Raw genomic sequence first — 14961 nt, forward strand, 5'->3', positions numbered from 1 at the left:
ACTTTGAATTTGAAAAATATATATATTCTTTATGAAAATAGTGGACTGTTCTCAAATTAATCCAAATGAAACGTTGGACTTAACTACGCCTTTAAATCTCTACGGACTGTTTTTCAGTGGGTTAGTGGAGTTAGTAGTTTTCAGTTCCCTGGACTGATTAACAGCTAAGCTCCCTTTCTCTTTTGTCCACTCAAATACACTTGGCCCTTTCCCTTTTCCATTCCAAAATGGCAGCTTCATATTCTGCTTTTCTCATCTGGCTCCCTGTCTGCTCGTCTACAATGAGAAAATGATATAATTAATTACTAATAATGATTTAAACATGTTATTAACAATATTTCACAAATTCTTCATGTAAACTTAAGAGCACAGCTGTATGTCAATTTAGCTTGGTTCATCTTACTGGGGGGCAGCTACATGGATGTTGGTGCAGTCCACAATAATTTTGCAATTGAAGGCAGAATTAATTTATTATTGACTCAGAATGAAGCACAACTTTATGTCATACAATACATTGACTTTATTTGTAATTGTGTAAAAGATTATGAGCATTGATTAGCAAGTAGGACCTGCAGGAACAGAGAATGGTGATGGATGGAGCTGGGAAGAGAGAAGAATAAAGAAAACAGATCAACTTTATTATCGGATATTAAAAATTCAATTTCAAAACAAGTTGCCGCTCCTACAGTTTTCTAGTTTGTAAAGATGATTTCACATGACCAACGCAAAATACCACACTCAATACATGTGTGTCTCTGGGGGGTGCATTGTGCCTTTGATGTATATAAATAATATACCATAACCAAATACTATTACGTACAGTGGAAACCAGGTTGCCAGAGCAGGTCAGTCCAGTGTGCATGTTCCTCAGGGTCTCAGCAGTTACAGGTGAGGTAAAGAAAATAAAAGAGAAAAAGGTCAGTAACAACACTTTAAAGTAACAACACTGAATAATTATCTCTCAGTAATCACTCAACTACTGTCTTTCCAACAAACAGATTGACTCGCCCTCACTATCATCACAATGAAACACGTCCAGAAGAATGTCATGCAAAGCTGCCTGCCTGCCTGCCTTCGACTCTCCCTGAACTGCTTGATATTTTAATGTTCAATGTTAACCATTTGTGCAGATAGCATGAAGTAGAAAAGATCCCCAGTGCTAATGTGGCGTTAGCCTACCTCCCGCCCCCTTAGCACCTGGTGGAGGGGGCGATAGGCTACTCTTCAAATGTTTCACAAAATACTTACCATCATGACTACTCTTACTATTTAACATTTTGGTTTACTTCATGTTAAGGCCAATACAAATGACAAGGCTAAGTAATGTAACGTAATGCTAACTAACGTGCTCGCTACTAGCTAGGTAGCTAACTTGACTATGTTCCATGCAAAACATGTATATTACCTGATATGTTTGGTCCAACGACTCCTGGTCCTTTCACCAGACGGGAAGCGATAGAACGAGATTACAACCTGGTACAAAGCACACAGGCATCTTGTAAAAGTGAATTTATTGGAGGGAATAAATCAGTTATGAGATATTCTTCTTTGCTTTAATTGCGAGTCGCAACCAGTCTTGGAGCATTATCACCTATGACATCACTTACGAGACCCAGAATGCGATTTGGGATTTGCAGTCTTTCTAGTTGCGATTTGTCATAGTCTTATATTTCAACAGTTTTACGACAAACTGACTTTTTTTTACATGGAAATGATTGTTTAACATTGACAAACATCATATGTGTCATACGTGGCACAATTCAAACGGGATCAAAAGATAACTTTTCTCTCTCCATTGACTTCAATGTATAATTTTCCGCTTCCGGGGTCCCATGGAGGCTCCCGGAAGGGGAGGGACTTCGCCTCTCTATACAATCATTTCCTGATAACGTTGAAGCAATAGCCTCTCCCCACCTCTCCTGCTGAGAGATCAGCTGCTGGGCTGTCAGAAGAGGGGGAGGAAAAGAGAGGCTCCGTTATTCAATTGTTTTAAAGCTCAATAAATAATAAAGAAGACCTTTGACCGGCACTTTTCAAATTTTGTCCGGAAGATTTAAATTTTAACGGACATGTTGACCGGCGAAAAAAAATCGAACTGAAACTCTGCTGCAAGGTCCCCTCGTCCCTTGAAAGAGGGGGAGAGGTGGGTGTTTTTCATCTGCTGGTGGACTAGCGGAGAGACTTACAGCGGGAGCAAACGCTTGCCTCTGGGAGGGAGAAAAAGAGCCAGAGCGTCCACAGCGCTGCTTTTGTGGCAGGACTACAGCGCCACTTACAGACCTGGCACATGTACTACAGCGCCTCCAGCGCTTTTGAGCGGTCTAGTGCAAACGGACGCGTGTGGACGGAAGACTTTTTGGATAACGATTGCAGCTTCACAAAACTTTTCTGAGTTTTACGGGGCATGGTTTGCAATTCGCCCAGCCAATCTGAAATTGGTACCTTTTTCTCCCGAGGAAAGTCCCTGCTCTCTAGCAGGGACTGAAAAGGGGTGGAAAGGTTCCCGAAAAAAAATTCAAGTTCCAGATCTTTTTGGTGTGAACGCAAAATCCCAGGAACTGTCGGAACTATTCCTGGGAAAAGTACTTCGGTGTGAAAGCGCCTCATGAGAGTGAAGTAAACAGACACCAGGAAAAGCTGCTGGCATGGACAATGTCTCCCCCTCCACTCGGAAGCACTGTGATGATCAGGTGGCCCCAGTTTTAGAGACATCTTCATGCCATGTTCCAGCAGGCTTCAAATCATCCTCCATCATCCCAGTCCTGAAGAAAACAACGATCACAGGATTAAATGACTACAGACCTGTCGCCCTGACCTCTGTGGTTATGAAAACCTCTTATCCTGTCCAACCTCAAAACCATCACGGACCCCCTCCTGGACCCCTGCAGATTGCCGCCAGAGCCAACAGGTCAGCAGACAATTATGTCAACATGGCCCTTCACTTCCTCCTCCTCCTCCACCTGGACACAGAAGGAACCTACGCCAGGTTCCTGTTTGTGGACTTCAGCTCTGCGTTCAACATCATCATCCCAGCTCTGCTGAAGGATCTCCCAGCTGCACGTGCCCGACTCCACCTGCTGGTGGATCACAGACTTCCTGTCCGACACGAAGCAGCACGTGAGTATGGGGAAACACGTCTCTGACCCCCAGACCATCAGCACTGGTTCCCCTCAAGGCTGTGTTATTTCCCCTCTGCTCTTCTCCCTGTACACCAACAGCTGCACCTCCAGTCACCAGTCTGTCAAGCTACTGAAGTTTGCAGACGACACCACCCTCATCGGACTCGTCTCTGGCGGGGATAAGTCTGCCTTCAGGTGGACCGAACATCTTGTGACCTGGTGCTCAACGCTCTCAAGACAGTGGAGATGGATGTGAACTTTAGGTAGAACGCAGCCCCATCCGCCCCCATCCCTGTTTGACTCCCCAGTAACTGCTGTGGAGTCTTTCTGCTTCCTGGGCACCATCATCGCTCAGGACCTCAAATGGGAGCAGAACATCAGCTCCCTTACCAAAAAAGCCCAGCAAAGGATGTTATTCCTGCGGCAGCTGAAGAAATTCCACCTACCAAAGACGATGATGGTGAAAATCTACACCTCCATCATCGAGTCCATCCTCACCTCCTCCATCACCATCTGGTACGCTGCAGCAACAGCCAAGGACAAAGGCTGCATTGTGTCATCCACTCTGCAGAGAGGGTGATCGGCTGCAATCTACCATCCCTCCACGACCTGCACCCCTCCAGGACCCTGAGGCGGGCAGGGAAGATAGTGGCCGACCCCTCCCACCCTTGACACAAACTGTTCACCCCCCTCCCCTCTGGCTGCGCTCCATCAGGACCAACACCTCTCGCAACCTGAACAGTATCTTCCCCTCCGCTACCGGCCTCATTAACAAGGCCCGGCCCCCCCACTGACACTGACTTTTATCCACCCCGGAAAAACATTATGCATTATATTAATACACACTTGTCATTCATAAAACGTGTAAATCGTGCACATGTTGCACATTTTTTCTCCGCAATAACTCTTTTAAATCAGCACAGCTATCGGCTTTAAATACAGTATATAGTATTTGTCGTATGTAAATATAGTTAATTTGCTATAATAATCTTAAAAAGTTTTTTTAAATAGCTGTCATAATAGTCTATTTTAAATTTTATTTTGTTTTTCTGCGTATTCTTCTTTCCGTGTCTTTGTATGCACCATGTATACCAAAGCTAATTTCTCGTACGTATGTTTAAACCTACTTTCGGATTCTGATAAACGAAAACACCAATTATTTTTACATTGATAAATGTCCTGCTCACTACATATCTTGATCCCTTTTTTAAAGAACTATAGCTGCATGATATATTGTTTTGGCATCAATATTGGGATGTGGGCATGGGTATAGTGACATTGAAGGACAAACAAAGTCAGAAATTAAATTACACACATGCTACAACTTTTCTTTCTGGTTGATACTAAAAGAAAAACTTGCACACTTCTCATTTTCCATGACTAATCTTAATGAGGAGTCTGTCTGATGTAACATAATTTACTCTAATTTAACAGTTTGTGGATACAGAGTTTCTGCCCTTGAGCGACATGCAGGCTCTGCATGTTAACCAAAGCCACCAATCACAATCATTTTGATCAACAAACATAAAAGCAGCAGGCGCCGCTAGTCGTCCACCACAACCTAAAAATGAGCCAGGAACCAGAAGAAAGAAGAAGATTTATTAATCCCCCGAGGTGGAAATTCAGTTTTGAAGAGAGATTGGGATGCAAAAAGAAACACCACGCAAGTAGTATAGAAATATAACGCCTACAGAAAAGATAATGTTGACCAAAAACAGGTACTTTATCGTAATTTGTGGGAATTTCGAGAAAGAAAGAAAATAAATCAATCCCAATTTCAGTTTTATTAGAACAACATTGTGAAGTCCACTTAAAGAGTTGCATAAAGAAGCAATTTTACAAGTTCCTGAAGTCATGTTAAGTGTTCATTTAAAACATTTGTCAACCAATTATAGCAATTGTTTTTTTTAAAAAAACAAAATACTGTATCTTTCAAGATATATTACACTATATTCAACACAATACTTCTCACAGGTTTATCTGTTTGGCACAGTTTGGTACCAAAAAAAGAAATAACAACAGTTGAGAGAGATCGAGGACAAACAGGATATGAAATAGTATTATATATATGTATAGTGACAGATTATTTTACGAATGGCTTCCAGTTCAGTACAGGAATACGACCTGTCCTGCATATACATTGTGAATTCTGTCTTCAACTGAACATTTTAGAGATAAAATAAAAACAAGCCAGTTTAAAAAAGGGATTTGATGATTAAAAGGGTGAAACAGAGATTATTTGCTGATTTATCATTTGTAATCCACTTTAACACAATTAATCATCTTCCCCTCTAGCGTAAAAAGCACCTGGTAGAAAATTAATGATTAATATTATTGCTGAGTAAACCTCCACAGACCAGACTGAGCCCAGATATTTTTCATCAGTCACAGCTGGATGAGAACAAGTGTGACTAATGCTAATCATGGCTGTGCTCCAAATACAGGTGGGGGCCAGTGAGCCCAGCACACCTAAATGAAATGCAGCCGTTGCGAAAGTAATGATTTACAGTGAATGTGTGCCGTGAGAGAGGCTTATTGTTTGTGAGTAAAGAGCAGACTGAGAACAAGTACAAGTGTAACTGAGGGAGTTCAGCTGGACCACAGCCATTTTCAGTTTCACATTTTCTACTTTAATAAAACACTTAAACTAAAAGAGGCAGATTCATCCTGATATCCAAAATTAAATATGGAGAGCTGGACTGAGCCAAACTGAGAGCGTAAATAATTAACAACTCACTGGCCGCCAGGTTTCAGTCCAGAAACACCGGTCATAACGAACCCATTACGTTATCTATTTAGTTCAACTCTAAACAGATACCTAAATCAAATTTGATTAACTTCAGTTTAGCAGACTTTATACTCCACATGGCAAGGGATTCGCTCCCATTCAGCCACAAGAGCATTAGTGATGTCTAACACTGATACTGGCTAGGGCTGCACAATTTTGAAAAAATAAACTGATTGTGATTATTTTGACTGTAATTGCACTTTTGACATGATTTGCGTTTTTAGAAGAATAATGATTTGTCGCATTATTATTGAAATATATTATAAAATGATCATGTTGGGATTTCGTAAGAGCATATGTAAACATGGATTTTGGTTGTATACTGTTTGACTTCTCTGCAACACCAGCATACTTTATTGATATATTGTCACTTTTTTTGCCTTAACCGAATATTGGGCATACTGCGATTTGGATATTGCATTAGTCTTTATATACCTTTGTATCCCCTCCTCTGGCAGTGACAAACTCTGTTGAGGTGAGCAAGTGTGTAGGCGGGATTTAGTTCACTCGCACGCAAAAATGTTTGTCCTTCTTGTTGATCGCTTTCTTTTCTCCACTTGAGTGCTTTCTTTGAATGCCAAGTTTTTGTGTTTTTTTATCTGGGGAATCCACCTTTGTAAGTTTTCTTGGTCAATTCTTAGGATTTCTTGTCTCCTAGCTGCTGCTCCAATACTAGTTGTCCCCTCTCTTCCAGGCTCCTTTGGCTTTATTGACTTAAAAAGCATCACCGAAGGAGTTCAAAACGTTTAATCCCTATCTGATCAGATCTGGATTTTGGGGAGTTCAAAACCAAAACACAGGATTAGGATCACTTTGATATCCGATCAGATCAGGAAATCCAATCCAAGCTTTAATCTGGATCAAATCTTCAAAATGGGTAGTTCAAACCGACAACACAGGATTGGGATCAGTTTGATCCCAAAAAAATGGATTATCTTGATCCCATCAGAGGGGTGGATTTTCAGAGTAAAATGTACTGTACAATTTATTTTAAAATATGTTTCAATATAAATAAGATGGCAAAGTGTGTTAACTGAAATAATACACAATTTTTAGCCTTCATGGGAAATACATTTTATTTTTCAATTTTTGCTCACGTTTGTGGTGGCCTATTTTGTTTTCAACCAAATGTTGATGACATAAATGTTTATGTTCGTAAAAGTATCACAACAAAAATTGTCAATCACAAAGGTAATTTAGATTAAAGTAAAAATATCTTCAACAAAAAAAAAAGTCCATCATCTGTCATCACCTTTCAAATTCAAAAATATAATTAGACATTATAGATGTCTCTGCAATGTGGTCTCTTGTCTTCTTTGTTTTTTCATACCCACTAGATGGCGCTCGGTAGGATTAAAGCACTGATATTCAGGATCTAGTAATCTTGAAAAGTCGTAATCTGGATCAGGCTGATCCTATCCTGAATTGCTTTGAACTACAGGGACAAAATCTGTCCGACTTGTCTGATCCTGGATCACAAAAAAATTGGATTTCAAAATCTGATCGGATCTGGTTGAGATTAAAAGTTTTGAAGTCCTGGGCCCAGGGCATCAGCACAGGAAAGTTACACAATTCCCCTGGCGGCTCTTATCTTAAAAAGTATTTGGTGATCTTCATTGGAAAGGGCTTTCATGTGAAATACATTTATTATTATTATTATTATAATTTAAAAAAGTCCCAGACTCAGCTTTAAGATGTCACCTGGACAGGACAGTCCAAACACTTCTGGCCAGAGAAGCTCACATGATGTTTTATCACATGCAAAGTCAGAAATTGTACATAAATGTGAGCATACCTTTAGTGAAGCTTTGATGTATTTCACACAATTCCTTTGATTAATTCATACTGATTATTACAAGTATTAACTAATTAATCACCAAGAGGTTGATCCCTCTGGTTATTCCAGATCATTGGAGATGATGAGGCATAACTTGTAGTTTTGTTAGTTCTTACCCAGAGAGGAAACTGCTAAATGTCTTCAGGTTGCTGTCATCGATCGCCAGATTCAGATCACTGATGGTCTTCTTCAATTGTTCATCCTTATGCAGGACAAAACACACCGTCAACTAATTCGTCGTTTTCTGTAAACCAGTCTGTTTTCAGAGTTAATTGTATCTATCTTTCATGAGGAGTGAGCTGGAACCGACAAAATAATTCCTTATCCATAGCGGATGATAGTTAAACTTCAATAAAAGCTGTACATTATAAGATTCATTATTTTAATACATTAAATACACAAGTAAATACAAGCAACACTAGAAGATATATACCTGGTGTACCTTATAAACTGCCCTGAACCAGGATGTGTGTTTTTTACATTTTCTCTTGTTTGTACCACTCAAACAAACAAGATACAATATTTGAACAGTCTAATGCTAAGCTATGCTTAGCTAGGCTAACCACATCCAGCTCTTTACTGAGACAGAAAAGGTTGAACTTCTCCTTTAAACTTCCTTCTCTATATTTTTGGAGCCATAAACGATATCAGTTCAACATCTGTACAACACTAACATAACATTTTACTGTTACTGGAAGTTTAACTTGCTCACATCATGTTCAATAAAACAAAATGTATTAATGAAACTATAAAGAGGAAAAAAAATAAAAAAGTGTATGTTTATAAAATGACTGTTAAAAAAATTACAAAGCCAAATAAGGAATGCCTTAATCAAAACAAGATAAGACATAAGTAGATATACTATAATGTTTAATGATAGACAGGGAGGAGGAGAGATTCAGAGAAACCAGCTGTTCTGGTGGCCCATCCAGGCAGAATAACAACCAGAAGACTGCTGGACCAACATAAAGCAGGTTTACAGATTTCCCTACAATACAATAAAATGACTCCTGACTTTACATAACAGGATATTGACTGCTTGTGAAGGTCACCCATCTTTTTTTAAATATGTGATGATCCAAAATGTGCTTCTGACTGGCCCAATGGGGAAATCTATCCTTTTTTTGGTTAAAGGTCCCATGTCATGGCCATTTCTACTGATCATAATTCCATTGTTGAGGTCTACTAGAATAGATTTACATTGTTCAATGTTCCAAACTCGCATTGGTTTTCTCATACAGCATCTCTGTATAGTATGTGTATTCACTCTCTGTCCTAAACGGCTTGTTGGAGCTCCTGCCCCTCCCCTCCCTGTGAGTCCACTTTGCTCTGATTGGTCAGCTCACCCACTCTGTTCTGATGAGTCCACCACCGTTACAGCGGAACATCAGTGATTATGTGTTACAATGGTGTTAGCAACCAGAAAATGACACCAGTAATGACAAACAGATGAGAATGCTGAGTGGGGTCTGGGTGCCATGTTGGCGGGACGTTGCACGGCTCGCTGCTGCGAGGAGCGGACAGTGTGAGCTGGGTTCATTTCCTGCTTGCTGCATGGGATCTGCGAGACAGCGAGACATCGCGAATAGACGCGGGAAGGAGGGGGTGCTGAGGGCTTCAGCACCCCCATCTGCGAGGCTCCACTAGCACCCGCACCCCCTAACGCAGCGCACCTACAGTGTAAGCGCGCTACAGTTTCGGTGCTGCGAGGCTCCACTAGCAATTTCACTAGTTGTTGTGACTGTAAAATATCATGTATAGCTGCTTGTGTTTAGACAACATTTAACGAAAGAAGGGTTCTGCAGGAAAACATGTTTATATTTCTCAAAGTAAGGTATAAATAAAAGGATTGTTTTTGCATTGTTACTGTAACTCATATCATCAGCATCATATTTCAAAGGATACCCAGCTCTAAATGGAGGAACAGATACAAAATATCTCTGGTGCACGACACAATAAGAGGTGACGTGTAAAATATTTAAAATTGGCAGTTCTCTTATATTAACTTAGTCGGAGTGACCATAAAATGACAAACACCAGCTCCCAAATCGGAGGGTCGATTGTCAGTCCCTGGTCCCTACAGTCGAAATGTCTGAGTGTCTTTCGGCAAGATACTGAACCCCACATTTTCCCTGTAGTCATTGTGTGTGATTTCTTTAGAAGTCTTTTTGAGTTTGGATACAATTGCAGCTAAATGTAATCAGTGTTTGGAAGAGATTACCAGTTGTTATTGTTGCCAGCAGCAGGATTAACCCAAATACTACTTGCCACAATTTCTTCTTCCAAGACAGATTGAATGACATTAAAGATGCAATTTATTTTCTGACTAAATAAAAGGAAGAGTGCATTTTATCTCTGATCATTGTAAGTAGCTCTCTGTCGCCCTCTGATGGGTGGTTAATGACAGTGTGTTACCTGAACCCTTCTCAAAACAGCTGGTCTTTTAGTATTTGTTGTGTGCAAATCTACAGATTTCTAGACCTACCAATCAAACAAATGATGCTTGATTCAAAATGAAGTGTCAATGAAAATAAAAGGCACCATCAATTAAAAGATCAATAGGCACTACAAGTGTGTGAATGCATTAATGTCTTATTATTCACACAGGTCTAAACAAAAATCCGTGATAACCGGATAATATTAGGCACTAATAATAAGTATACTAGCCTAGTTACTGGAACAAAGATAAAGTTAGGATACACATACATAAAATAAATGGCTGAGGGAATTCTTTATCAGTCTTTTAACACTGAAAACAAAAGACAAGAATAGAGAGATATGGATTAAAACCACAAATACTAATATGCAGTTTTTGTCTCCTTAACAGAAACGTTATGATTGAAAACATTCAGGAAAAATTAAAGATCTAATCAAATCAACTCCATTTCATTTGTCCGATGCCTTGGTGAGGGGGTAATGATGGCCACATCGTACCAGAGATTCTCTGTTTCTGCAAAAGATGACTTGAACAATGACATGTCTCACCTTGACTGCAGAGAGCAGGAACTCCATCTGGAAGACCAAATCAGAGCAGACACCCGACACACGGAGCTGCTGGACCAGCTTCTTCTCCCCTATTAGATACAAACACACCAGTGTGAGTACATTATTACATAAGAGATCCATTTAAATAAATTGCTTGGGGAGTTTTCTTGTAAATAAAACAAAACTTAAGTGTACATCCTGTGTTTCTGATCAAAACATATTGTGCATGTCCTTAAGCTGTAACAAAAGAAGTGAATGCATTTTATTCTTCGAAATATTTCCCAAAGCATATGTTTTAAATATTTAAAATCTTGTATTGGTTAAACTCATGTTGACATTATAACATTCTACAGCTTTCCTGCCTTTATTTGTTTGCTATTTCTCTTGCCGTGTTATAGCTGCCATATGTGGATCAGATCAGTGTAATAGTGTAAACCAGGGCTATTCAACTACACATTCAGTTGGGCCAGATTTTATAACTACAAAATTCAGCTGGGCCAGACATTCAGCGGCCTGTAAAAAGCGGGTAGTGACACATTTTAAACCAACACATATTACTGCGATGAAAAACATGCAATTTTTATTCATTGTTCATCTAACAAAGGTAGGTCAAAAAGTGCATAAAAACACAACAAATTAGCATTAATTTAACAGAATCTGAAAAAAAGTGCACAGTTGGAGCATTACATTTGTTTGCTTTAGAAGTCAAATATTCAGGTTATGTTTGTTTAACATATCATCACAAAGTGCATTTACTGAATACAATAATAGCAGTCTTAATAAATGTCCTCACATACAAAAAAAACAGCAAAAGAGCTCCAATGCAACACAAAGAGGTAGTACTGTAGCAATACTATTTTTTCACTTTTCAAGTAATAACAAAAAAAAATCATACGTTTTGGTCACATTTGTCCCAGACACATTACAAAGTGCACTTAAATGAATACAGAAGGAACTGTCAAACCCTTCAGTTCACAAACCCATAACAAGGGATACGGGTAACTATATGAATGAACACTACACTATACGTCTACTATAGTAAACTAGGTGCTTTCTATCACCTCATTTGTGATTTGTCATCGCTGACTTTCTCAATGGGAGAAGGGACATTTTTTGTTTTGAACAAGAGCAGTGATTTTTGGCTCATATGATGTCAATGCAATCCTAAGACATTGGTGAAGAGTGCTGTCAGTCAGGGAGCAGCGAGTGCTACTTTTGATTGAGTTCATGTGTGAAAAGCTTGATTCACATGTATATGTTGATCCAAACATACTGAGCACACAGATCGCTACTTTCTGAACGTTAGGGAACTGCTGTTTTTTGACATCACTCCAAAACTTTGCTGGCCCGTTAGTGCGCTGCATGTCAATAAATTCCAGTGTATATTTCCCCTTGTCGATGCAGGGGACCACTTCCTTTGCTCTGGTTGATACGTCCCCCTCTATTGCAACAGTGAAGGGGTCTCTGGCAAAGCCCATCATCACGTCTGTGGGCAGAGCAAGTCCATCCAATCGACCGGCAAAGTTCTCTTTCAACCTCGCAATGAAATCTGTCATCACATCCGTGATTTGTGCCGGAGATGTGATGTGTTTGGGGAGCGTCGGAAAATGCAGCATCCGACCCGTGCTCAAGTCGGTAGCGAAAAGGTCCAGCTTGACTTGGATCTGCTCCACAAGATCAATTACCGTTTTGTCTCTGTTTACGCTTCGGAGTTGAGAGGGACATGTTTTAGAGTTGCTATCATAGGACCACCGTTACTAGCACCACTAGATGCACTTTCAAAAAACGTGCTGCGTTGTGGTTTGGTGGTTTCTATGCAACGCGGAGTGTTGCGTTCATGGTCTGTACTAGTGTAGGAATTTGGCTACGGGAGGCTGGGCCACTCGGGAGTTGGTTCTGGGCCGCATCCGGCCCGCGGGCCGCCAGTTGAATAGGCCTGGTGTAAACCAACAGGATGTGATTCACCATTGGTCAATAGAAAATTATTTTCAAAACATTGCTCGATAGCAAGGGGGGTCAAATACTACACATGTTCAAAATGTGTGGCCAGGATCATTATAAGACTGGGAACAAGGTACTAACCCTAATAACACTTCGGGTAGAAAGAAAAGTTGAAATAATTTACTGCACATATAGAACGTAATGTTCAGATAATTTTTCTGATTCACTGATTAAAAGTGGGGTGTAATTTATTTCAGAAACACTTTTTGTTATATTCCATGGAAGGCTCTTAACATCCCGATAGCAATGAATACATTAAATGCTTTGACAATAAATACATTAAAAAATGTCATCTTTGGAAGCCGTGGTACTGTAAAAAGCACGACCAATCATTTTAGCCGGCCCGGCTAAAATAACTGGATGGCCTACCTGCCTGTCAGCCTTCCATCTGTGCACAAACTTATCTCGTGCCCTCATTGGTAATGTGTGCATTTGTGTGTGTTGGAGGAGGGGCTCTGTAAGGAAGTGGCAGATTTTTTCCGGTTGTGTACTTTCAAATTCCAGCGCACTCGAGCTGGTTTCTCCAAAATGACATACCCCACCTTTAATCACTAAATCTATAAAAGGCTATTGTGTAGACAGCGTGGTGCTCATACTTTTTTTCAGAGTCTTGGTGCAGCTTTTCAGACTGATGCCATTCATCCGTGTCTGCAGCTTCAGATCCTCCTCCATCTCCTCCACCTCCTCCTTCAGCCTGGACAGCACCTTCTCTTTCTCTGCTCTATGTTTCTGTCCACAGATATACGACCTGTTGGGACAGGTGACAGGCCATTAATTTACTGTCATGATGGTTGAGCACTTATTGAACATGTTCTACTTAATTTGATGCTTCTGCAGCACCTAGGTATACTTGTATGTGTACAAATATTACAGTTTGAAAAGTGAAAACGACTGTGAGAGAGATTTCAACTTTTAAAATCAAATGAAACTCACATTGCATCCTGCATATGTCCCCTGAAGTTGAACGATATGTCGTTGTGGTTGTCCTGCTGTTGCTGCTGCAAGTCTTCAACTTCAGCCTGGAGCTGCTCGATCTGGGCTTCCAGCACACGCACCTCCTCAATGTTCTCCTCGCTCATCTTCTCCATCATCCTGAAGGACAAACACAGACTGAATAAATACAAATCGTTTAGAACTTTCGCTGGCTGAAGTTAGACCAATATATACAATACAATCGAAATGGCAAATAAGACCACTGTCACCAAATGACATTAGTATTGTACTTTATGCGAGAGAAAAACAAATTATGTGCTGAAAAAAATACAGAAAAAAGATTACATGAAGATAAAACAATTTGAGTGAAAAGGATATCGTAAAAAAATAGATCAATCTGCATTAAAATGTAAATCGTACAAGGTGGTAAGTTATTTTACTTGCTTAAAAAAAAGGCATATATCAAAGGATTAAATACTCTAACAAATAAAATACCTGTGTGTTTACTTCAGTCAAAAAGTATTAGCATAATGTACCTTGAGTAACCATTATGCAAAATAGGTACAAGTGGCGTTACAGAGAAGTAAAACTTGTTTTAATGTAATGTCATTAACCTTACATTACGACTTGTCTATACCTAGTTAAACTTAGAATTAAACAAGCTGTTTTTCCCCACATTAGTTATGAATGCATTTCTCCTCCTCTCAAAAGTTTGCTGAACATATTTAATTTATAAAAGAAATTCACTGTGAAGGGGTTAACGTTTATGTTGTATTATTCACTACAGTAACTTTAGAGCATTCTAGCTAGCTAAACTTACGAAGGCTTCAAAAAGACACGAGATTAAGTCAAACTGTCAAGTTTAAAGTCAACTTACCGTATTGGTCTTCTTTATAATGTGAATTAAATAAAAGTGAATTTAAGTGTATTTAACCCTCTTTTCCTCACTCTTCTTTCTGACAACCAAAACAATTTGGAGACTCGCGCCCTCGGACCTTACCACTTTCCCCCTAGAGCAGGGGGGAGAAACTATTTCTGTGAGAAAGCGTCACACAGTTTGCCTATCTAGAGATTCAAGAGCTGATCATTTTTAATGTAAAGATCTGTATTTTAAAACTGCATTAGCTATGTAGTATTGTTAATATGCACTAAATAAAAAGTTGTTCAAGCTGGAAAATAAGAAGTTCCCCTCTACATCAAAGCCGTATCTGTCAGCTGTTGGTAATCCTGAATGATTACAACGTTTTTTAAGCGAATTAATCAAGATAAAAAGATATTTCGATATGATTACCACTGAT

The 14961-nt window shown here is 39.6% G+C and overlaps 1 protein-coding gene across 3 annotated transcripts in view; it reads right to left on the reverse strand.

The window, feature by feature from the left end:
• Positions 1-14961, reverse strand: part of cenpp (centromere protein P) — a 176366-nt gene that overhangs the window by 161253 nt on the left and 152 nt on the right. The window contains exons 1-5 of one of the 3 annotated variants that reach the window (XM_079682948.1): positions 14541-14688; positions 13664-13822; positions 13327-13478; positions 10730-10818; positions 7861-7946 (exon numbers count right to left, since the gene is read on the reverse strand). In XM_079682948.1, the coding sequence (XP_079539074.1) occupies positions 7861-7946; positions 10730-10818; positions 13327-13478; positions 13664-13821 (485 nt within the window). In that variant the 5' untranslated portion in view covers position 13822; positions 14541-14688. Of the gene's footprint in view, positions 1-7860; positions 7947-10729; positions 10819-13326; positions 13479-13663; positions 13841-14540; positions 14689-14961 lie in introns of those variants that run through there. The other 2 variants (XM_079682949.1, XM_079682950.1) reach the window with 2 other exon arrangements.

This window comes from Notothenia rossii (genome assembly GCF_949606895.1).
Source record: "Notothenia rossii genome assembly, chromosome: 5".
Taxonomy (NCBI): Eukaryota; Metazoa; Chordata; class Actinopteri; order Perciformes; family Nototheniidae; genus Notothenia; species Notothenia rossii.